Source organism: Carcharhinus amblyrhynchos, chromosome 3 (assembly GCF_965287045.1).
Source record: "Carcharhinus amblyrhynchos chromosome 3, sCarAmb.v2.hapA, whole genome shotgun sequence".
NCBI classification, from domain to species: domain Eukaryota; kingdom Metazoa; phylum Chordata; class Chondrichthyes; order Carcharhiniformes; family Carcharhinidae; genus Carcharhinus; species Carcharhinus amblyrhynchos.
In genome coordinates, this window is record NC_137326.1 from 20,966,290 (window position 1) to 20,992,294 (window position 26,005).

General features: G+C 42.9%; 1 protein-coding gene across 1 annotated transcript in view; it reads left to right on the top strand.

Moving 5' to 3' along the window:
• The window catches only part of slc6a11b (solute carrier family 6 member 11b), a 177,610-nt gene that overhangs the window by 141,338 nt on the left and 10,267 nt on the right, over nucleotides 1-26,005 (top strand). Inside the window, exons 9-12 of the mRNA XM_080181925.1 lie at nucleotides 8,256-8,380; nucleotides 16,396-16,508; nucleotides 20,084-20,221; nucleotides 23,569-23,671. Of these exons, the coding sequence (XP_080038051.1) occupies nucleotides 8,256-8,380; nucleotides 16,396-16,508; nucleotides 20,084-20,221; nucleotides 23,569-23,671 (479 nt within the window). The remainder of the gene's footprint in view (nucleotides 1-8,255; nucleotides 8,381-16,395; nucleotides 16,509-20,083; nucleotides 20,222-23,568; nucleotides 23,672-26,005) is intronic.

Genomic DNA, 26,005 nt, shown 5'->3' on the forward strand with positions numbered 1-26,005 from the left:
CTATCAATGATGGTGCACAATTAAACAACTAACAGAAGGAGGAGGCTCCAAAATACCTGTATCCACATCCTCAGTGATGAGGCGGCCCTGCACATCAGTGCAAGACACAAAATTGAAGCTTCTGCAATCATTTACATCCAGAAATATTGAGTGATTCTATAGAATCCCTACAATGCAGAACGAGGCCATTTGGCCCATTGAGTCTGCACCAACAACAATTCCATCCAGGCCCTATTCCCATAACCCCGCATATTAACCCTGTTAATCCCCTGACACAGGGTCAATTTATATGGTCAATCAACCTACCTGCACATCTTTGGACTGGAGAAGGAAACCATTGCACCTGGAAGAAACCTACGCAGACATGGAGAGAATGTGCAAACTCCACATGACCCTAGGCCAGAATTGAACCCTGGTCCCTGCTGCTGTGAAGCAACAGTGCTAACCACTGTACCACCATGCCACCCCAATGATCCACTTTGGCTTCCTCCTGAGGTCTCCAGCATCACAGAAGCCAATCTCCCATCATGATTCACTCCACATGATATCAAGAAATGGTTGAAGGAACTGGACACTGCAAAGACTGAGAGCTGTCAGAACATCTCACAATGATATTGAGAACTTGTGCTCCAGAACTAGCCATGTCCCTAGCCAATCTATTCCAGTACAACTACAACACTGTATCTAGTTGACAGTGTGGAGATGGACAAGGTTGTCTGTACACACTAATCCAACTTTGCCAATTATCGCACCATCAATCTATTCTTGATCATCAGTAACGTGATGGAAGGAGTTGCTAACTCAGCAAGAACCTATCCGCTGATTCTCAGCATGAGTTCCGCCAAGGCAACTCAGCTCCTGATCTTATTACAGCCCTGGGATAAAAGTTGACTAAAGAGCTGAATTCTAGAGGTAAGGGGAGAATGACTCACCTTGACATCAAGGCAGAAGGTGCGGCATCAAGGAGACCTGGCAGAATTGAAATCACTGGGGGAGAACTCCCCACTGGTTGGAGCCATATATAGCGTAAAGGCAGATGGCTTTGGTTGTTGGAGACGAATCATCTCGGTTCCAGGACATCAGTGCAGGAGTCCCACAGGGTGGTGTCCTGTGGCATAACCATATGCTGCTGTGCTATCAATCCTTCCTTCCATCATTAGGGCAAAAGTGGGGGTATTTGCTGATGATTGCACAATATTCACAACTATTGAAACAGCCCATACCAATATACAGCAAGACTGGGACAACATGCAAGCATGGGCTGATAATCAGCAAGCAACATTCGTGCCAGACAAATGCCAGGCAAAGACCATTTCCAAGAAGAGAAAAATTCCTGTTGGCATTCAAAGGCAATGCCTTCACTGAATCTCTCACAGTGGCAGCAATCTGTATGATATACAAGATGCACTGCAGCGCCTCAAACCTTCAACAGCACCTTCCAAACCTGGGAACTCCACTTCCTAGAAGGACAAGGAGAACAGATATGTAGGAACACCTGCAAGTTCCCCTCCAACCCATGCACTATCCTGACTTGGAATTATATCACCATCCCTTTAATGTCACTGGGGCAAAATCTTGGAATTCTCTTCTGTAAGTTTACCCAGATCAGAAGCACTACAACTGTTCAAGAACATGGGCACAGTGAGAAGTCTCACAACACAGGTTAAAGTCCAACAGGTTTATTTGGAATCACAAGCTTTCAGAGCGCTGCTCCTCATTAATGGTTCCAACCATTATCTTGCAATTGTGTCTTGGCCTATATATGCCATGTTTGTGAAACCTACCTCACTCACTCTCTCTCTGGTGCTTGTTCAGGTCAATGCACTGAACCAGCACGTGTTTCGGACAGTGGAAGGAAATCGGAGCACCCGGAGGAAACCCACACAGACTCGGGGAGACGTGCAAACTCCACACAGACAATGACCCAAGCTGGGAATTGAACCCAGGTCCCTGGCACTGTGAGGCAGCAGTGCTAAACACAGTGCCACTGTGCCTTCCCATATTTAGGGATGAGCAAAAATGCTCGCCTTGCATCCCATGCAATAATTTTTCGAGACCCTTTTCGTACTGCTTGTGGGTCAGAAGGAGCAGGAGTGCTTCTTCCAGGCACAACAAGTTGTCCAATAAACCCTGCTTCTGCAAAGCACATCCTTCAATGTTTCCTGACCTCAACATACCCACACAAAATGAATTTGTGACCTGAAATCCAGGTCTCTGAGAACATGCCAGTCAATTCAGTAATTCTAAAGTAGAACAGGTCCACTTCTAGGATATAATTTATACTCTTCATTGTCTTTGACATAGGTAAGTTTCACTTTAAAATTGGTTTTTGATGCAATTTATCCACATACGAATAGCATATTTGGACAGCTGTGGACATTTAGGCCCTGACATTTCCACTGAGGTGCAGTCTTATAATGGTAAAAAGAAAATCAAACCCAAAATCCTGAGCAGCCTGCTGGAAGTGCAGCAGAGCAGCAAAAAAATGCCTTATCCGCAAATCTTTTCTTTCTTCATCCCCAGAGAAAGGCAAGACTTGTCTTCTGAAAGCAACTGACTCTATTCTAGAATTATTTACCTTCTGTCAGCATGTTGGAAGACTTTCAGAAACCCTGTGCAGAACTCACAGCTCTCTGTGGAGCTAAAGATGTTATAATGGATGGAGATCCCAGGACCACCCCCAGATATACCCCTATGCTTTCTATTGATGTGTGTGAAGTGGGAGCAGCTAGAAAACATCTTTCCATTCACTGATTGGATTTCCCAGAAAAATAGTGCAAAAATCCAGCAAATCTAGGTTCTAACCCACGCTCTCCCTACACCTTTCCACCTCTCTACCTCACTTTCCTCCTTTAAGACACTCCTCAAAACCTACCTCTCTGCCCGAGCTTTTGGTCATCTGACCGACCATCTCTTTAAATGGCTTGGCACACCTTTTCAGAATGCTCTCATGAAGCGCTTTGGAATGTTTCATAGCATTAAAGATGCTACTGATGTATACATTGTTGGCCCAAATGGCCTTTTGGCTCAGATCAGATGTAGTTTTGTTGTCCTATATTTGATTGAAGTCATGAGGTTACACTGAGGCTTCATTTGACGCAATTTTTTAAAGCGACATTGATGGCTTTTGGCTAAGTTGCAAATGAGATCAAACTTTGGAGGAGGTGCAATGCCTGCTCCAATCAGCTTGGATCATGTAGATCAAGCCCAAGACAGGAAGTTGTGAGCTGTGTCTTGTCAGCTTGGATCAGGAATGTCTTACTTGTTGAGACTTTGAATTGGACTTTGATTGGATTGAATTAGATATTAATTTTTTTAAAGTTGTTGGCCCAAATGGGAGGTGGGAATGCAGAGCTTTTCTTCCCTTCCTACACCCTGGAATTTTGTGTCAGCAAACAAGATCTCCACGTAGAAATTACCAGTTTCCAGCCGATTCTGCAACTGATGCCTTACCCACTCCGGTATGAGTGGTTCATCTCTGAATTCCAAACCATACTCAACATGAAACATCAATCCAGATTCCCATAGTTTGATTAGTCAAAATAAATAATACCATTCAGAAGAGGTCTGGTGGAATATTTATTGAGTTCTTCTTGCTGACAACTGTTCAGATAGAGTGAGTGTTGACGGCTGTTAAATGAATATCAAGCTGCAGAGTGTACATGTTCTGTTTTTCGAAAGCACTTCCTTGTGCCTGTTGAACGAGAGGTTTGGGATCCTATTATTTTTGAGTGCCATTAGTGTTAATTCTGTCTTACATGTGTGTTGGTCATTCTGATCTATATTCAAAGGAATTTGGAGGTAGATGTTTGGAAGTCTTCCACCAAGCTGGGAGTAAAATGAAGGATAGAAACATAGAAGCTAGGAGCAGCAGGAGGCCATTTGGCCCTTGGAGCCTGCTCCACCATTCATCACGATCATGACTAATCATCCAACTCAATAGCCTAATCCTGCTTTCTCCCCATAACTTTTGATCCCATTCGCCCCAAGTGCTATATGCAACCACCTCTTGAGTACATCCAATGTTTCGGCATCAATTACTTTCTGTGGTTATGAATTCCACAGGCTCACCACTCTTTGGTGAAGAAATGTCTCCTCATCTCTGTCCTAAATGGTCTATCCCGAATCGTCAGGCTGTGACCCCTGATTCTAGATTCCCCCACCATCGGGAACATCCTCCCTGCATCTACCCTATCTAGTCCTGTTAGAATTTTATAAATCTCTGAGACCTCCCCTCCCCCTCATTCATCCAAACATCATGGAAAACAATCCTATTCTAGTCAATCTGTCCTCATACATCAAAGAGAACTTTCACTTACGCATCATCTTTATGACTTTAAGGAATCCAAAAGCATTTTATTGCCAATGTAAGTCTGAAGCTGTCAGATGTAAAGGCTAATCAGATTCTCGACAGTGCTTTAACAATCAGCTTGTGTTGAGAGCAGACATAACAGAGGCATTTTCACTATTTTTGACATTTCAGGAGATCATTCAGTTTTGTTGTTACTGTTTGTAATTGTAACCTGCTCCATTTCAATAAAGCAACCTTGTAGTTTCCAATCCAAATCATACTTTGCGAGAGTATTTATTAATTCTTCCATTTGCCATAGTCCGGGAGATCCTGTGGTCTATATGACACATTCCAGTAAGTCAGAAGACAGTAACAAGTGTTTATTGTTTGAACCTGGGTTTTGCAACATTCCCCTAGGCATTGAATTGGTAAAGGGTTATTTTGTTCACAGGGGATGCAGCATGCACTTAGAGTTGTAATGTTGAAACCATGCAATATATCATGTAAATAAACAGCATAACAGAAGGTAACAATGTTGAATGGAAACAATACTCTAGACTGCTTTTATTGTTTTGTAGCCTTTTCTTATCAATATCATTGACATTTTTTTAATAAAGGACAACAGAGCATGTGTACCCTGTTTCTGGGTCCCTTTAAGATTAGAAAATTCTGTAAAACTGAGAAAGTGGAAAATTGCCTTTGGAGTCAGTGGGTGGGTTTTCTGATTGTGCTCAATAAACAGGTGTAAATGATGCAAGAAACGTGGGTCACAATTGGTTATGTTCGATCTCTGTTTACCTGGCTGTTTGTTTTTTATGTAGGGTTTTCAGATGACTGCAGAAACACCCATTGGTTTGATAGGATACAAATTTAAATGAGGATCTTACATAACCATTTGGATATTTATGCAATTTCCTGGAAGTTGTGCAAAATGATTAAAAATTGTGGAATTCTGCAACACTGCAATATGATCAGTGACAGAGTGTAGCCAAGGATTGTGGAATAGAATCATAGAATCTCTACGGTGCAGAAGGAGGCCATTTGGCCCATCAAGCCTTCACTGACAACAATCCCACCCAGGCCCTATTCCTGTAACCCCACATATTTACCCTGCCAGTCCCCCTAACACTAAGGGGCAATTTAGCATAGCCAGTATACCTAACCTGCACATCTTTGGAAGGAGTGACTATTTGTAGAAGGATAATAATTAAATGGCTGCATTGTCCTGGATGGCATCAAACTTCTTGAGTGTTGATAGTGGGGAATTCAGTGATGGTAATGCCATTGAATGTCAAGGTGTGATGGTTAAATCCTCTTTTGTTGGAAATATTTATTGTCTGGCACTTGTGTGGCACAAATGTTACTTGCCACCTGTCAGCTGGAGCCTGGATATTGTCCAGGTCCTTCTGCATTTGGACATGGACTGCTTCAGTATCTGAGGAGTTGCAAGTAGTGCTGAACATTGTGCAATCATCAGTGAACATCCACATTTCTGATCTTATGATGGAAAACAAAATACTGCTGATGCTGGAATCTGTAACAAAAACAGAAAAATGCTGGAAAATATCATCAGGTCTGACAACATCTGTGGAGAGAGAATAGAGCCAGTGTTTCAAGTCTGGATGACCCTTCGTCAGAGCTGCACTGACTCCGGTTTTGCTAGTGTTCCTTGATGCCAGATTCGGTCAAATGTTGCCTTGATGTCAAGGGCAGTCACTCTCAATTCACATTCAGTTCTTTTGTCCATGTTTGAACCAAGACTGTAATGAAGTCAGGAGCTGATTGACAGAACCCAAACTGAGCATTGGTGAGCAGATTATTGTTGAGTAAGTGCTGCATGATTGTACTGTTGATGACCTCTTCCATCACTTTACTGATGATCGAGTAGACTGATGGGCTGATAATTATTCAGGTTGGATTTGTCCTGGTATACAGGACATATTTGGGCTATTTTCCACATTGCCAGGTAGATACCAGTATTGTAGCTGTACTGGAACAGCTTGGCTAGGAGTGCAGCAAGTTCTGGAGCACAAGTCTTCATAAAAATGGGTGGAATGAGGTCGTAAGATCACCCTCATAGCCTTTGCAGTGCCTTCAACTGTTTCTTGATATCACGTGGAGTGAATCAAATCAGCTGAAGACTGGCATCTGTGATGCTGGGGATCTCCGGAGGAGACACAGATGGATCACCTGTTTGGCACTACTGGCTGAAGATTGTTGCAAATGCTGTAGCCTTATCTTGTCCACTGATGTGCTGGGCTCTCCCATCATTGAGGATGGGAATATTTGTGAAACCTCCACTTCCAGTGAGCTGTTTAATTGTCATGACTAGATGCGGCAGGACTGCAGAGCTTAAAACTGATCCGTTGGTCAAGAATTGCTGAGCTTTGTCAATTACTTGCTGATTATGCTGTTCAGCATACAAATAGTTTGATGTTTCAGCGTTACCTGGTTGACATCTCATTTTAAAGTAAGCCTGGTGTTGCTCCTGGCATGTTCTCCTGCACTCTTCATTAAACCAGGGTTGATCCCCTGGCTTGGTGTTAAGGGTAGAATGGGACATATACTGGGTCATGAGGTTACAGATTGCTGATTGCCCACACCACCTCATAGATGCCCAGTCTTGAGTTGCTAGATCTGTTCGAAGTCTGTCCTATTTAGCATGGTGATGGTGCCACACAACACAATGGAGGATATCCTCAATACAGAGGTGGGACATTGTCTCCATAAGGAGTGTGTGGTGACCACTTCTGCTGATACTGTCATGGACAGATGCATCTGCAGCTGGCAGGTGTTGCAAATTTTACTGATGCACCATACAAAGCTGATTGTATCACAGCTTGGTATGGCTCCTGTTCAGTGTAGCTCATTCCATCACGCAAACCAGCACCCCACCCATTAACTCTACACTTCCCACTGCACGGCAAAGTAGCCAGCAGGATTAAGGACCCCACATACCCCGGACATCCTCTCTTCCACCTTCTTCTGTCGGGAAAAAGGTACAAAAATCAGAGGTCACATACCAACCGACTCAAGAACGGCTTCTTCCCTGCTGCAATCAAACCTTTGAATGGACTTACCTTGCACTAAGTTGATCTTTCGCTACACCCTAGCTATAACTGTAAAACTACATTCTGCACTCTCTCCTTTCCCTCTCTATGAACGGTATGCTTTTCTGTATAGCGTGCAAAAAACAATACTTTTCACTGTATGTTAATAAATGTGACAATAATAAATCAAATCAAAATCAAAAGGATGAGGTCAAGTATGTTTATCTCCCTTGTTGGTTCCCTCACTGCTTGCCGCAGATCCAGTCTAGCCGCTGGTTGTACAGCTGAAGCAGATTACAATGCTACACTCCTTATCTACACTCTGGCACTAATCATATTGCAGTGTTCTGTTTATTGAGTCATAATTAAATACAATCACATTTTACCTCTCAGAATGGCTGCTAAAAGGCAGAGAACTGTCTACACTTACTTGGTGCAACAATCCTACCTTGTATCCTGTGCGTCTCCCTCATGCTAGAAATTTGGTTAGTGCATAGCAAATGAGCGTTAGTCCTTTAAAAGCTACTGATGCTTGACATTGATGACATGCCCAGGGAACCAGAAAATTGTGAAAATGATCTTGCCTCACGTTATCAAGTAAGCTCAGTTGTGCAAGCAGGCAAAAATAGTGTTTGGCTAACATTTTGGGTTATTTGTATGAAGTGTTTTGGGAGTTTATCAGAATACAGATGATTAGATTAATGTTTCCTGATTTTCAACGCGACGGAAACAATACTTCCTTTCTTACCAATGAGCCACTTTGAAGTTAGAGCTGATATCCATCTGTTTAAAGATGCATTCAACGTGGTGATCACAATGAATATTAACCAAACTGTTCTCTAGATAATAGACATGTGTTCTTTGAAGACAGGAGGTGTTTTGAGCATTAAGTAAATGTTCTTACTGTTTTGCAGGGATTGCATAATGCTGTGCTGCCTGAACAGTGGCACCAGCTTCATCGCTGGCTTTGCTATTTTCTCCGTGTTAGGATTCATGGCTTTTGAACAAGGAGTCCCGATAGCGGAAGTAGCTGAATCAGGTGGGTTGCAAGCAAAACCAGGTGTACTGGAACTTTGATCCAAGCTTGACAAACCAAATAATGTTAAAGGAAAATTTAGGTCCACAAATGATTCCTGCTCAGCGTCAATTCCTAAATACCAACAAGACCATAAGATATAGGAGCAGAATTAGTCCATTTGGCCCATCGAGTCTGCTCCACCATTCAGTTATCGCTGATACATTTTTCAACCCAATTCTCCCACCTTTTCCCCATAACCTTTGATCCCCTTACCAATCAAGAAATTATCTGTCTCTGCCTTAAATACACTCAATGACCTGGCCTCCACAGCCTTCTGTGGCAATGAATTGCAGAGATTCATTACCCTCTGGCTGAAAAGATTCTTCCTCATCTTGGTTCCAGTCCTTTGCTTTGAGGCTGTGCCCTCCTGTCCTACTCTCCCCTACTAATGCCCAGTCTATCCAGGCCTTTCAATATTCTGTAAGTGTCAATGAGATTCCCCCGCCATCCTTCTAAACTCCATCGAGTAGAGACACAGAGATCTCAAACGCTACTCATACACCAAGCTTTTAATCCTGGGATCATTCTCGTGAACCTAATCCCATCTCTTGGGGAGTAAAAGGTTGGCGTTCGTCTTCAGTGAACATGGGCATTCCCGAATCGGCCACTCCACACTACATTTAGATCCATTGACTTCAATGCAATCGATTATCAGGTTTGGCCTACGGTTGGTAATTCACTGCAAAGTTCCTCATTTTGCACTACTGGTCAAGACGAACTGCTCCCTCATTGTCTCTATATTTACATTTCCTTCTTTGCTCCACTTAGAATCCTACAATTTAGAAGGACGCCATTTGGCCCCTCAAGTCTGCATCAACCACAATCCCACCCAGGCCCTATCCCCATAACCCCATGCATTAGCTCTAGCTAGTCCCCAATACATGGCCAATTCACCTAACCCTCACATCTTTGGATTGTGGGAGGAAACCAGAGCATCTGGGGGAAACCCACTCAGGACGTGGAGAGAACGTGCAAACTCCACACAGACAGTGACCTAAGACTGGAATTGAACCCAGCTCCCTGACGCTATGAGGCAGCAGTGCTAACCATTGTCCCACTGTGCTGCCCATTTGGAGAGAAGGAGAAGTTTTGCCTTTGTTTTTGGGCCCCAAGAGACAACTTGTCACACAGACTGAGTCAGAAACAGGGGATTAATAACAGACAATGCTGAAAATGTGCAGTACATCAGGCAGCCTCTGTGGGGAGAGGAACAGAATGAATGTTTCAGATGGGTGACCTTCCATCAGAACTCATCTGTTATTCACTCACATTTCCAACATTTTGCAGCATTTTGCTTTTGTTTTAGAAACTGGAGAAATATGTTGGGGAACACTCACGGGTTCCCATATGACACTTAAAGCTGAAGTTATAAACTTGTCTCTAGTTCTCATCGGCTCTCTTTCGGAGCTTCCTGATTTAGCTTCTGTGTACACTAACTTTAAACCTCTCAAAAGATGGCAGGACAGTAATTCATCCCTGGTTACCCTGACATCATCAGTAAGAATATCCCATCACCTGAACTTACATTTAGGAAAAATGATGCTGATCACAACAGATTCTGCACTTGTGCTCATCATGCTGAGGTTTTGGAGAATGAAATAGAGTTCCTACTTACACAGCATCAGCAACAAGTTTACCAGTATCCCAGATTTGGTATAGGGAGAAGCATGTCCACATAAAGCCCAACAATGTATCCTAACTTCAAACACCCACTAGAGCATCATCCCAAATCACACATTCAATAAAAACCATGAAACCATTTCCGATTGTCGGAAAAACCCATCTGGTTCACTGATGTCCTTTAGGGAAGGAAATCTGCCGTTCTTACTTGGTCTGGCAGACAGAGCCACAGCAATGTGGTTGACCCTTAAATGCTCTAGGGGATGGGCAATAAATGCTGGCCCAGCCAGCAATGCCTGCATCCCACAAACGAATTAAAAAAAAACACAGGCTATTATTTTGGATTTTCTGAGAAAAATTTACTTTGTTAATTTGAAAACCTTCCAATTATTTTTTCTCTTATTTCTTTTGTTCATGCCTTCTTTAAGTTTCCTGTAATCTCTTGCTTTTCTTAAAAAATAAAACTGTTCCAGGTGTTAGAGCATTAAGATCAGCACAGGCTTAGAGGGCTGAAGGGCCAGTTTCTGTGCTATACTTGTCTTTTTATATTTACTTTTTTGAAATGAAATCCTTTTCTCTTTTGCTGTTCTTAAATACACATTTTTTTCTGTTCTTTTTTTTCCCTCTTTTGGTTGTGTCTTGGCTCATTCTGCAAGGCAACAAGAAGCTGCAGAAAGAGTAAAGTTTTCTTATTAGTGTCACAAGTAGGCCTACTTTTACACTGCAATGAAGTTACTGTGAAAATCCCCCAGTTGCCACACTCCAGTGCCTGTTCGGGTCCACTGAGGGAAAATTTAGCATGCACCCTAACCCGCACATCTTTGGACTGTGGGAGGAAACCGGAGCACCCAGAGGAAACCCACACAGACACGGGGAGAACGTGCAAACTCCACACAGACAGTGACCCAAGTCAGAAATTGAACCCGGGTCCTTGGTGCTATGAGGCAGCAGTGCTGACCACAGTGCCACCTTGCCAACTGGAACGATTGAGGGTGGAGGGAATAGAACAGAGAGAGGCTGAGACTCTGTAATGCCAGGGAGGAATAACAAACAGCAGAGAGAAGCCAAGAGATGATCACAATGATAAACCTGGGTTTTAGTTCATTTAAATTGAGAAAATAACACAGCCCTGTGCAACTGGGGAATGGCATGTTCTGTTGAGCAGTTAAAGCATTTTGTCAGCTACGTATTTACATTTTTACCAGTCAAAACATTGCGCCAGTAAGTGGCAGGACCGAGAATTGCACTGGATTTACAATCAGGATGCAAGCTCGTAAAGAAGAAAAAGATGAGGTTACCATGGAAACCACAAATAAGATTTTACCGCTTGCCTGTTAAGAGATGAGACGAAACTGGAAAGGAAAGAATGAAACAGCTCAATTCTCCTTGCTTTATTTGGAAATGCCAACTAAATCATTTTCACCGTTGTCTATTATGGAAAAGGAAGTATGCAGCACTAAATCCTGCCAAAATACATATCTGAGGTTGATGAATTTAGATATAACTGAGCATTCTAACATTGACGCAATAAGAATCCATATTTTTCTGTGCGTGTAAATTTTGATAAGAGAGCCTGTTCTGAATAAATAGGCAGGCTTCAGCAGAATAATGCAGCTACAACAACATTGGTATCTCAAGTGGCATCTCTGTAGCGCATTTCACAAAAAAGCACAAAACTGGAGTGTTATGAGGCAAAATTTAACACTGATTTATTCAAGACAATAGATGACCAGATGAGCAAAATCTCAGTTCAAGAGGTAGGTTCCAGGAACGTCTTAAAGGAGGAAAGAGAGGTAGAGAAGCAGAAAAGGCTTCATAGAATCTCAGCTATGTAGAAGGAGGCCATTTGGCCCATCCGGTCTGCACCAACTCTCCAACAGAGCATCTTACCCAGGCCCACTCTATCCCCATAACCCCTTAATACCCCTGAACTAAACGAAGGGGACATGTAGCGTGGCCAGTCCACCTCACCTGAACATCTTTGGACTGTGGGAAGAAACTGGAGCACTCGGAGGAAACCCACTCAAACACGGGGAGAACATATAAACGCTATATAGACAACCACCCAAGGCTGAAATGGAACTGGAGTCCCTGGCACTGTGAGGCAGCAGTGTTAACCACTAGGGAGCAAATTCAGAGCTTAGGGTCTGGGTAGCTGAGGGCAAGTCCACCGATGATGGAAGAATTAAAATCTGGAATGTTCCACAGGCCGGAACGAGAGAGTACAGACATCTTAGTTTAAGTTTATTTATTAATGTCACAAGTAGGCTTACATGAACACTGCTATGAAGTTATTGTGAAAATCCCCTAGTCGCCACACTCCGGCACCTGTTCGGGTACACCGAAGGAGAATTTAGAACAGCCAAAGAACCTAACCAGCACATCTTTTGGACTGTGAGAGGAAACTGGAGCACCCAGAGGAAACCCACACAGACATGGAGAGAACATGCAGACTCCACATAGACAGTGACCCAAGCTGAGAAGCAAACCCAGGTCCCTGATGGTGTGAGACAGCAGTACTAACCACTGTGCCACCAGGCTGCCATAAAGTCTGAACTTTCATTGTCACTGGGAGGTGACTGACAGTGCTGGGGGACAGTATTAATCAATCTGGGGCACCCCACAGGATCTAAACTTTATCATGCACTGTTGTCCCCTGTTTGACCACTGTCTAAGGTCGTTTATCCAACAAGTGACCCAAGCCAGGAATCGAAATTGGGTCCCTGGCATGTGAGGCAGCTGTGCAGAGGATTGTGAGGGTAGAAGTAAATTACAGAGACAGGAGCGAGATGGATTTAAAAACAAGGATGAGAATTTTTAAATGACAGCATTGCTTGATGAGGAACTAATGTAGGTCAGGATGATGGGTGGGTGGACTTGGTGCTTGTAAGGATACAGCAGAAGAGCCTTGGCTAACCTCAAGCTTATGGGGGCCGGGGGAGGTGGGGGCTGGTAGAACATGGAAGGCAGGCAGAGGTGTACTGGAGTAGTGAGCTATAAAGGTTAACAAAGGCATGGATGAGTTTCAGCTGTACATGAGCTGAAAACATGGTGTAGTTGGATAAAGTGGTCTGAGTGACAATGCTGTTATGTGATGTCTTCATTGGTTCTCTGGCTACAATTAAATAGGTAAGAAAGGATCCCAACAGTGCCATCCCACTTAGCTGGGCAGTGGAAAGGAGGCACTGGAGCAGGACTATCCTCAAGCTCCTCAGAACAGTTGACACCAGTACAAATGACCTCTGATGTATTGCAATGTAGAGTTGCTTGTGGGTCACCCAGCATAGCCAATCAAGGATCCTTCTTTTGTTCATGACTCCAGTGAAAGGATGTTTATGGATTTGCGGTTCAGTCAGTTGTACAAAGTTCTGTACACTCCAGAACTCGATTCATAAACTTTTCATCACTAATACTAATTGAATAGTCTTTGAGCTGTTTCAAAGTAGTGAGGGTTCATGATAGTAACATAGAAACTAGAAGCAGGAGTAGGCCATTCAGCCCTTCAAGCCTGCCCTGCCAATCATTTTGATCATAGCTGCTCATCAAATTCAATATCCTGATTCCCACCACCCCCATATCCTTTGATCCCTTTAGCCCTAAAAGCTGTTCCTAAGTTCTTCTTGAAATCAGACAATGCTTTGGCCTCAACTACATTCTGCACTAGTGAATTCCACACATTCACCACCCTCTGGCTGAAGAAATTTCTCCTCACCTCAGCTCTAAAAGGTTTATCCCTTATCCTCAAACTATGATTCTAGTTCTGGACTCCCCCACCATCAGGAACGTTCTTTCTGAATCTACCCTGTCTAACCTTGTTAGGATTTTATAAGTTTCTATGAGGTCCCCTCTCATTCTTCCAAACTCCAGTGAATATAATCCTAACCGACTTGGTCTCATGTTGATACCTCAAAGGAGGGCCAGTTTTCTGTTGTCCTCCAACAAAGTTGTATTCCGTAGGACTGCACCCACCCATCAATTTGCTTTAAAATCAACCGGAAAATAACCTTTTCACGTTCTTGTTGATAAAAGTGGAAAATATGGAACACAGAAGAAAAATCTGGCAATCAGGTTGGCATACGTCAAACAATTCAATTGCTTCCTGTACACCTTAGGTGGTAAAGATAAAACTCTACTCCAAAATTTCATTTCCACAGAAGCATTTTGTTCTGGGTACAAGTGAAAGATATCTTTATTTTATATACTACCGTGATTCAAGTGAAATGAATTTAGCAGAATCGAAGAGTTATTCCCTATCGCAAAGGCAGAATCTCAGAATACTGGAAATCCCAATTGAAAACAGAAAATATTCAGTAGGTTAAGCGACATCCATGGGGAGAGAAAAACAGTTAATGGATGAGATTTTAAATCACTCAAAACCCATTTGTTGCACAGAGCTAGATAAATGAGAAGCACAGTGGTTAGCACTGCTGCCTCACAGAGCCAGGGTCCCAGGTTCAATTCCCAGCTTGGGTCAGTGTCTGTGTGGAGACTGCACATTTTCCCCATGTCTGTGTGGGTTTCCTCCCACAGTCTGAAAGACGCACTGCTTAGGTGCATTGGCCATGCTAAATTCTCCCTCAGTATAGCCAAACAGGTGCAGGAGTGTGGCGACTGGGGGATTTTCACAGTAACTTCATTGCAGTGTTAATGCAAACCTACTTGTAACACAAATAAACTTTAACTTTAAACTTGAATAGTCATTCCCTATCGCAAAGGCAAAATCTTAGGATGCTGGAAATCCCAATTAAAAACAGAATATATTCAGCAGGTTAAGCGACATCTATAGGGAGAGAAAAAAAACAATTAATAGATGAGATTTTAAATCACTAACTTGTGTGCACAGAGTTAGATACACATGGCCTTTCATTAGTACTGCAAAAAGTTAGAAGATGTAACAGGCTTTAAGTGGGTATGGAGGTATGGAAAGGAACAGACATGGGTAGAAAGAACAAAAAGGGAAGGATCAAAAATGAAATGGAAGCAATAGAAAAGTTCAAAATCAGAGTAGACCATTTAACCCCTCAAGCTTGCTCCACCATTCAGTAAGGTATCATAGCTGCAGTCATCTTAACTCCACTTTCCTGTCTGTCCCCATAACCTTTGACTCCCAAGTTAAGAATCTGCCTAACTCATCCTTGAATATAATTAATGGCCCAGCCTCTCTGGAGTAGGGAATTCCAAAGATGAACATCACTTTGGGAGAAGGAATTCCTCATTTCCATTTGAAATGAGGAAACTCTTACTTTGAAACTATGCCTCCTAATTTTAAATTCTCTCAAGAAGGAGGAACATCCTCTCAGCATTGACCTTGTCAAGCCCCCTTAGAATTTTATACATTTCAATAAAAGCATCCCTTATTCTTCTAAACTCCAAGAATTGATAGGTCCTACTTGCTGCACCTTTCTTGTACAACAACTGAAACAGAAAGCAAAGACTGCAAACAAGCCGTGTCTTATCTTTTGATTGTCTGTTTAAATCCTGTGAGCTTAACTCAACTGTGAAATAACTCCTCAGAGGCCAGTATCCCTTCATCAGATTCATAGAATCCCTACAGTGCAGAAGGAGGCCATTTGGCCCATTGAGTCTGTACTGCCCACAATCCTACCCAGGCCCAGGCCCTATTCCTGTCACACATTCATCCTGTTAGACCCCTGACACTAGGGTCAATTTAGCACGGCCAATCCACCTAACCTACATATCTTTGGACTGTGGGAAGAAACCAGGAGAGCCACGCAGACACAGGGTGAACGTACAAACTCTACACAGAGTGACCCAAGGCCAGAATTGAACTCAGGTCCATGGTGCTGTGAGACAACAGTGCTAACCACCATGCCACCCAGAGTGCGTAGATAAATTCCCTTTATTAACAAACCTCTTTCCACTCCTAAGACTGCTTCAAGCACAAAGTCAGAATCCAGAGTGTAAGTAGAACTGATACTCTATACAGGTGAAACTCTCTGATTGGGCAAGCATTCATTACCAATCTTTTTAGCCAATCAAATAAAGTAAACTAAATTAACAAGGGGACAAATTAAAAAGGGGCAGCTCCCAAAAGGAAGGAAACTGCCCGAAACAAAGGACAAAGTGGAAAGGAAACTTAAAACAGCAAATCAAAATGTGATTGTCGGGGTCTGTAATGCATCCCAGCCCCTGCGGTGCCCAACGGGCACAGAAGCAATTATGATCTCGATCAGGGAGGTCATATTTCAAGAGGCCCACCTCATGGACCTCGTTGGGATCATTACACACCAGCATTTCAAAATTAAAGAGATTGAAAGATGGATGGCTGCCTTGAGCTTTGCCTCAGTATGGGGAATATGTGAGATCATTAATAACATCTTTGTGTTTATTTTTAGGTCCTGGGTTGACATTCATTGCTTACCCAAAGGCTGTCACTATGATGCCTCTTGCACCGTTATGGGCTGTTCTATTCTTCCTGATGCTCATTTTCCTGGGACTGGACAGTCAGGTAAAATAAACATGAAAACACTTTCACACAAAGGAACGTACACGTGTTTTGACAAACTGGTGTAATCAAATCAGAATGAGTGCTGTGTTACTGTCAGATTTTGCAACCTGTCATCATTCATACAATTTGACAGTGTGGTTGGCAGCATAGCTTACTTGTGGCTCCATGAATCTTCAGACGTAGGCCAGAATTCTCCATTTGCATACGCACCCCCCACTATTGCTGCCAGCGAGAATGGAGAATTTGGCACTCAGCCAAATCTCTGTTCACATCAGCGGGACTGGAGGCTGTGGGCCTGGTCAGAGAATCCAGCCTGTAATTTCAGACTGAATTTGTTTGTGGCATAATAACTTAAAATCTACTTTTAACTTGGGAATTACCATATCATTAAAATGGAATAGGTTTGCGGAATAGGTTTTAATAACAAAGTATGACAATAACTGTTCTCAGACACCCCATTTTCTATCAAAACTGATTTTGTAAAATAGACATCTCTCAGTGTTTGTAATTTTGACCAATGATTACACAATGAGCTTCATGTATCAATAAGTGGCCAAAGATTAAAACTAAGTTGATGGCCTTCTGTTTGTTTTCGACAAGACATCAATCTCGACACAGTTTGTCAACTGAAGCAGTATTGACTATTCCAGAATTGAGAATTGGGCCATTTCTGTTGTTGACCAGAAGCTTAGTGGGTGGAATTTTCAAGCAGAATGTTCCTCCAGTCCCATCCAAGTACCCCGCTGGCAGGATGGACAAGCCATGTATAATGCAATAGGCCTCGGCAGGACCGGAAATTTCCACTGGCAGCCAATGGTGAGCCACCCCCCGCTGCAGGAAAACCTGTCCCGGTGTGGGGAGGGGGATAGCTGGATTATTCCCTGTATTTCTGCTCAGTGATCGCCTTCAAGTTTTTCCTTGTCCCTCGTTTTATCTATCCACTCTTCCACGCAGGATTCTGCAGAGATATTGTCAGGCACAGTTAGCTGGAGAAGTGTAGCATTCACAGCTTCACTTAGCTCCTTTGTACGTTGAGAAATGACTGAGTCCTGTGACATTCCGTGTGTGTGTGTGTGTGTGTGTGTGTCTGGAAGAGTCTGTGACATTTCAAAGCTAAAGTTTAAAGTTCATTTTATTAGTGTCACAAGTGGGCTTACATTAACACTGCAATGAAGTTACTGTGAAAATTCCCCAGTCGCCACACTTTGGCGCCTGTTTGGGTGCAATAAGGAAGAATTTAGCATGGCCAATGCATTAATCAGCACATCTTTAGGACTGTGGGAAGAAACCGGAGCACCCGGAGGAAACCCACAGGGACAATGTGCAGACTCCGCACAGACAGTGACCCAAGCCAGGAATCGAAACCAGGTCCCTGGCGCTGTGAGGAAGCAGTGCTAACCACTGGGCCACCCATAAAGTCTAGGTTTAGGGTGACTTTCATTGTCACTGGGAGTGTAATGAAAGTAACTGACAGTAACTGACAGTGCTGGGGGACAGTGTTAATCAATCTGGTGCACCCTGCAGGAACTAAGCTTTATCATGCACTGTTATTCCGTTTGATCCACTGTCTGAGGTAGTTAATCCTACAGGTGATGTATCTCCCGTAATTTCCATGTTCCCAAGCTACCCTGTCCTTCTGCCTGCGCTAGGGATTACATCCTATTGGAGTGGCTTGTATGAATTACTTGGTTTAGCTCAGTTGCCTGGATAGCTGATTAGTGATGCAGAACAACACCAACAACATGGGTTCAATTCCTGTAATAGCTGAGGTTATTCATGAAGGCCCCGCCTTCTCAACCTTGCCCCTTGCCTGAGGTGTGGTGATCCTCAGGTTAAATCACCACCTGGCAACCCTCCCCTTCAAAAGGTCATCTGGGACTATGGTGAATTTACCTGTGAACTCAAAAGATCCTATGGTGCCATTGGTATAGCCCCTGCTAGAACAATGTACTACTAGTCTCACAACACCAGGTTAGAGTCCAACCAGTTTATTTGATAGTAATCTTACAAGCTTTCGGAAACGGTGTTCCTTCGTCAGGTGTTGTGAGACTTCTTACTGTGTTTACCCCAGTCCAATGCTGGCATCTCTACATCATGAGAACAATGTAAACCAGCTATGTCGAAGGATAGAAGCCAAATCAGGTGTGTTGTACTCATTTTGTATGGTGAGCATGATCCTGTATTCTGGCACTCGGCTGGAGCCACATTAGGTAAAAGATCATAGAATCGCTACAATGCAGAAAGAGGCCATTCGGCCCATCGATTCTGCACCGATCACAATCCCACCCAGGCCTTATTCCTCTAAACCCACATATTTACCCTGCTCATCCCCTAACACTAGGGTCAATTTAGCGTGACCAATCAACCTAACCTGCATACCTTTGGACTGTGGGAAGAAACTGAAGCACCTGGAGCAAACCCACACAGACACGGGGAGAATGTGATCGACTCAGCATGGCCAATGACCAGAGGCTAGAATTGAACCCGAGTCTCTGGTGCTGTGTGGTAGAAGTGCTAGCCACTCTAATGTAGGTAAAGATATTAGGTTCTCCAAAATAATCCTTCATTAGTTTATATTTTTCATTCATCTTCAATATTCCATTCAGTTGTATTTTACAAATGTAACCAACTTGAATGTTTTTTGATTATGTATTTATATAGTCTGTTTTTTATTATCTCCTATTCCATGTCTGTTTTTCCATTTTAGAGCTTTCTATCCCTTACATTTATTACTTTGGAGCACATTTTTTTCCACATTTATTATTAAATTAGAAGACTATAAATTTAACCAATAAATCATCATGAAGCTGCTGGGTGAACTTAAGAACAAAGTTAATGAATTGCTGACTGGATTTACTGAGTGATTGATATGCCGACTTATGTTGTTAGCTGTTTGCTAGACTGACAGCTTTGTTTTCAAATTGCAGAGGTGACGGTCTGAATTTAAAGAATGCCTTTTCAGAAGTACATAATGAGCTGTTCACAAATTAATTGATAGTGCAATAGTTGGTCCGATTTATTAATTTGCTTTGTTTATACTAACCCATGGAAAATCACCCACCAATCACAATACTGCAGTGCAGAAAGAGGCCATTCGGCCCATCGAGTCTGCACCGACAACAATCCCCCCCTGCCCTATCACCGTAACCCATGTATTTACCCTAGCTGGTCCCCCTGACACACTGACAGACAATTTAACATGGCCAATCCACCTACCTTTGGACTGTGGGAGGAATCCAGAGCACCCGGAGGAAACCCATGCAGACACAGGGAGAGTGTGCAAACTCGACACAGGTAGTGACCCAAAGCTAGAATTGAACCCGGGTCCTTGGTGCTGTGAGACAGCAGTTCTAATCACCATATCACTGTGCCACCCCATTCATCAATCCATAATTTTCCATAGCAGGCTAATTATATAGCTCCTTGACTTTCCAAACTGAAGCACGAATGACTCAGGATTGTGATTGTTCGATACAAGGTTCGTTAGGACTTCCACTGATCGTGATTATCTTTTGATAAGTATACATACCAAATTTGGCCATATATTTTCAACAATGTTACTCTTTTCCTTGCAGTTTGTCTGTATGGAAAGTCTAGTGACAGCTGTAATAGACATGTATCCAAAGGTATTCCGTACAGGATACAGAAGAGAACAATTAATTTGCATTATCGCAATTGCATCTTATTTGATTGGATTAATAATGGTAACAGAGGTAAGCTAATTAACTTGGAGTTTTTTGTTCTTTTTTTGGATTTATATGAGACTGAATGGATATGTTAAGGAGAATGACCTTTGAATTATTTACAGGTCATATTAATTAAAGTAACAATTTTCATTATTGGATAAAAGCAGAAATGGTTCACAAAAGCATAAATCTGAAATCAACGGGCATTGAGCTAAGGAAGGCATTATTAGAAGGGGTAATTGGCAGCTCAGTAAGAGAGGTAGGTTTTAAGAAGAGTCTTAAAAGAGAACATGGAGGTGGAAAAGCTGAGGAGTCTATATAGAGAAATTTGGAGAACCAGTGCTGAAGACATGGCCGCCAAAGATGTGAAACAGATATGGCTAAGAGATGCCCATGCATAGGACAGTTTATATAATGGACAAAGGTTCAGGAGGACAAGATAGTGAATTCAGAGGACAATGGGCTCTGAGATACTACCTCAGAAGATGAAAAGTCACTCAGTGCTGAGGTTACAAGGTTGAATCTTGGAAGGATAGCTCAGTGAGAAACTTGGGGAAGGGACATCAGTGTAGTGGTAGAACTTCACAGGAGAGGCAAGAAGGATGAACATGATAGAGTGTTCAAAGAAGGTGAAGACACAATAGGAGTAGAGCAAGCGGTTCCGTTATGATTTAGTGAATGGGGTCAAATCGCCACCCCAACACTTTTGGCAGGGCAGGTGGTGAGAAGTATAGCCAGATGAAGATGTTTCTATATGGGACAAGTTGTCACCATCTGTGAAGTAATTTTCAGAAGAAACCAGAAAGTTACTAATTCAGAAGCAATGATGGTATGTCAGTGGGGCCTATGGAGAATGCCAGGAAGGTGAATATAGATTTATTGAAGGAGTGGGCAGATGAGCAAGAAGTCAGAGAAGTAGTAATGGTTTGAGGCATGGATTTTAGGGAACAAAGTTCCTGAGAGGAGAGAAATGAATGGTGGAATGGCAGGGTGGCAGAAAGGATAAGCAAGAATGATGGGCCCAAGGAAAAGGAAAGCTAAAGAAAGATAGAAAAGCTAGAAATGTCCAACACACCAGCAAATGGATGTCAAGGATTTGAGATTACATTTTCATGATAAAGGTTAGGAGAGAGGTAACTTTGTTGTAAACAGAGAACAGGGAGGAGACAATCCAAAGTTGTGTAAGTGAAACTCCAGTCAGGAACGCAGTGGATCAGGGAGGGTGGGTAGTGGCAGAGATGAGGATTGAGAGAACAGAGACTAGAGTCAACAGAGGTTGTGTGTGCGCATGCGCATGTGTGCATATGTGGAGAAGAGTGGTGACTGGCAGCAGACTACGTGATTGAATATAAAGCTTGGTAGAACACTACTGCTCCTCCCAGCTCCACATTCAGGTAAGTATATTCTAAATACTTGTTACTCGTCACAGATCTTCTAAGGGCTGTCTATTAGGTAGGGCCAAGACTTCCTTGAAAGCAGCCAGGATAATATCAACTGCATTCAGGACTACCCAGTATTAGAGAGGAGTTTACAACTTTGTTATAGGCCCCATATTTCAATAGACAATGAGCTTAGCACTTGCTTCAGGCATTTCTGTGAACACCAAATATTTTCCCTACACCTGCACAGGGGATGGTGCGCTGCTGGCTCATAATGAGTGTGCGCTTCCTGTCTGCCATATTGGACACAGAAGGGAAAAAACAGTATCACAGGGCAATGAGAATACTGGTCTGAACTGTTCTTGCTGACTTTAAAATGGAACAATGGTAAAACAGAGAAAGAAGAATACTTGTCCAAACTGTTTTTTATTCCTTCTGGGATTGCTTTTGAAGCTGAAAAACAGACACTACGAGGCCTATATGTTTTCAGAGTGACCTTGTCATACAGAAGTATGTGTCTCTATCCTGTGTTCTGCAATAGAGTCCCAGTGGAGATAGCCTATCCTGCTTGCCAATGTAGCCTATTCCACTTAACCTCATGTGCCTATGAGTGGATACTCTTGTTCCAGATGATATTCTCAAATCTAAAGTTTATTTCCATTATCTTCTGTTCCTCTGGGTTAATAACACAGGAAATAATGTTGCTTCTGGCCAGACTCCCATTGAACTGTCCAAAAGTAAGTGTTTCGCACAGCCTCTTCCACAGTTAAATTAATTGAAATTAAGAGGAGTAGGCTGCATGAGCAAGCTATAATTACTTTAGTCATATTCTAAGTTATTCTTCAAGGAATCCAAAAAATATTCACCTATTCTAAAGAAATTACTTTTTCTACTACAGAATACATTATACTCTACTCCTCTTAAATAGATTCTCCCTGGAAGGGCTGCCACAGGAGGAAAAAGGTAATGCTTTGTCAGTGACATTGGATGCATGTCTCTTGGGCTGCATCTTATTCCAAGGGTCACCGTAGGATTTGGAAACTACAGAGGTGTTTGTTTCCTCCATGAATTGGTACGTGGACATGGCAGGGGACAGGAGACGTTTAAAAGAAAAAACAAGCTAACTCGATGAAGTGACCAGCCTTAAAAACAAATTCCCTAAATTGCTGAGTGCCACACACATCTGATAATTGTCCCATTCTCCAGTCTGAGCAGAGAGTCACTGAGCAGGAGAGACCAATCTTGGTCTCATTCTTGCCCCTTGTGTTGTTGGGATTTTGGGAGATGACAGCCTAATGTTCTGCCCACCACAATTTTAGAGCTGGCCAGATAATAGGAGTGCAGCCTCCACCCATACCCAGAATAGGCGGGAAATCTCATGAATTAACATACCTCAGGAGCCTTGGTCACACACAGGATGTGCTAATGATGGGCTGGCCCAGCTCATGCCTGGTGGAGCACAGCACGGAGTGCTCTCACCACTGGTCTCTAAAGGGACTGCTGGAAGCTACACCCAAGCTCCAGGTAAATTCATCAAACAGTTGTCTTCTGGGGGCAGGAGGAACGCACATGCGCTGACAGCTCAGCGTTCTCATCTAAATAAAGCCTGAGCAGCAAAACTGATTGGGACTCCCACTAACATGGACCCACCTCGCCCAATCTGAGATAAATATAGACCTGACCCCCCTCCAGCTCTTCCAATTAAAATAACTCAGATATTGTGTAATCAGGAGGGCTGTAAGTTAGAGAATGATTTCCTGAACACTGGTTAATTTTTCTGTTCTGCAGAAGTTCTGTCTGACGGTTATTGTATTGATTTGCACTTGTTGATTTGCAGTTGACTGCCACTCTTTAAAGTGTTGTTTGTTTAGATGACAATCGATGTCAAATATTTTCAGTGAGACAATTATGTGTGGTAGAGCGGTTAACAGAGGCAACACTGAGTGAACATTTTCTGACAATGTAACATTAAACTGTTTTTCTTTATATTGAAAGGGAGGAATGTACGTCTTCCAGCTCTTCGATGCATATGCTTCGAGTGGCATGTGTCTGCTCTTCGTCGCCATTTTCGAGTGTATTTGTATAGGCTGGGCCTATGGTATGTCATTCACAACACACCGCTTACTTGTTTCTTTGATGTGGAGATGCCAGCTTTGGACTGGGGTGGGCAGGGTAAGAAGTCTCACAACATCAGGTTAAAGGTTTATTTGGAATCACGAGCTTTTGAGGCGCTGTTCCTGCATCAGGTGAGTCACGTGATTCCATATAAACTTATTGGACCTTAACCTGGTGTTGTGAGACTACTTACTATTTGTTCTTTGCCAGTGAGTTAGTGATTAACCCATGAATTGTTTAGAACTGAGGCAATTTAAGATTAAACTGATCAGATCTTTTTTGTTTTATTCATTCATGGGACATGGGCATCGCTGGCTGGCCAGCATTTATTGCCCATCCTTATAAAATCATAGAATCCCTACAGAATAGAAGGAGGCCATTCAGCCCATCAAGTCTGTACTGACCACAATCGCACCCAGGCCCTATTTCCATAACCCCACACATTTACCCTGTTAATCCCCCAACAATAGGCTCAATTTTAGCATGGCCAATCAATCTAACCCGCACACCTTAGTTGCCTGAGGGCAGATGAGAGTCAACCACATTGCTGTGGCTCTGGAGTCACATGTAGGCCAGACCGGGTAAGGACAGCAGATTTCCTTCCCTCAAAGACATTAGTAAACCAGATGGGTTTTTTTGACAATCGACAGTGGTTTCATGGTCATCAGTAGATTCTTAATTCCAGCTATTTTTTGTTGAATTCAAGTTCCACCAACTACCCATGGCAGGATTCAAACCCGGGTCCACAGAACATTAGCTGAGTTTCTGGCAATGAGAAGCAATAGTATTAATTTGGTATTTATGTCTGCCCTACACCAGTGGACAAGTAGGCAGTCCCATAAATGGGTAGACGGGTCAGCGTTGAATAATATAGATATTGCATTCAGACATACGCCTTTCGTAGAAGACGGTAGAATGGAATTTTTCATAGAAATTCATAGAAACCCTACAGTACAGAAAGAGGCCATTCAGCCCATCAAGTCTGCACCAACCACAATCTCACCCAGGCTCTGCCCCCGTATCCGTTCATATTTTACCCATTAATCCTCTAACCTATGCATCTACGGTCAATTTAGTACGGCCAATCAACCTAACCCGCACATCTCTGGACTGTGGCAGGAAACTGGAACACCTGGAGAAAACCCAAGCAGACACGAGGAGAACATGCAATTTCAGAATGGAGATCTGTATATTAGTGGTGTTCCACAGGGATCAGTGCTTGGACCTGTGTTGTTTGTAGTGTATATAAATTATCTGGAGGGAAATGTGAGTGGTCTGATTAGTAAGTTTGCAAATGACACAAAGATTGGTGGAGTTGCTGATGGTGCTGGGGATTGTCAGAGGATACAACAGGATACAGATAGATTGGAGACTTGGTCACAGAAATGACAGATGGAGTTTAATCCAGACAAATGCAAGGTGATGCATTTTGGAGGATCAAATATGGGTGTGAAATACACTGTATTTGGCAGAACCCTTAGGAGCATCAACATACAGAGGATTTGGACATATAGGCCCACAGTTCTCTAAAAGTGGCAACACAGGTGGCCAAGGTGATAAGTAACACATATGGCATGCTTGTCTTCATCAGTTGGTAAATCATATTGCAGCTATATAAAACCTTGGTTGGACCACACTTGGAGTATTGCATGCAGTTCTGGTAACCACACAACTGAAAGGATGTGGAAGCTTTGGAGAGAGTACAAAGGAGGTTCACTGGAATATTGCTGGTCCCGAGACATTGATTATGAGGAGAGGTTGAATAAACTAGGATTGTTTTCACTGGAAAGACAGAGGCTGAGGGGAGACCTGATAGAGGTCTACAAAATTTTGAGAGGCATAGGCAGAGTGGATAGTCATAGAGGCTTTTTCCCAGGGTGGAAGTGTCAATTGCAATGGGGCACAGGTTCAAAGTGAGAAGGGGAAAGTTTAAGGGAGATGTGCGAGGGAAGTTTTTTATGCAGAGAGTGGTGGGTGCCTGGAACGCGCTGCCAGACAAGGTGGTGGAAGCAGGCACATTAGCAACATTTAAGAGGCATCTGGATGGGTACATAAAAAGGGAGGGAATAAAGGGATATGATCCAAGTATGAGCAGAGGTTTTTTTTAGTTAGGGCATCATGATTGGCATAGGCACAGAGGGTTGAAGGGCCTGTTTCTGTGCTGCACTTCACTTTGTTCTTTGTTTCCAAAGCTTAGCAGGTTACTTTAAAAATAATAATGTACCTGTAATGACTCAGGTAACCCGACCAGAAAGGAACATCATTTATTATAGAATGCAAAGTAAAACCACAACTGTGGTGTACCCACACTAATCCC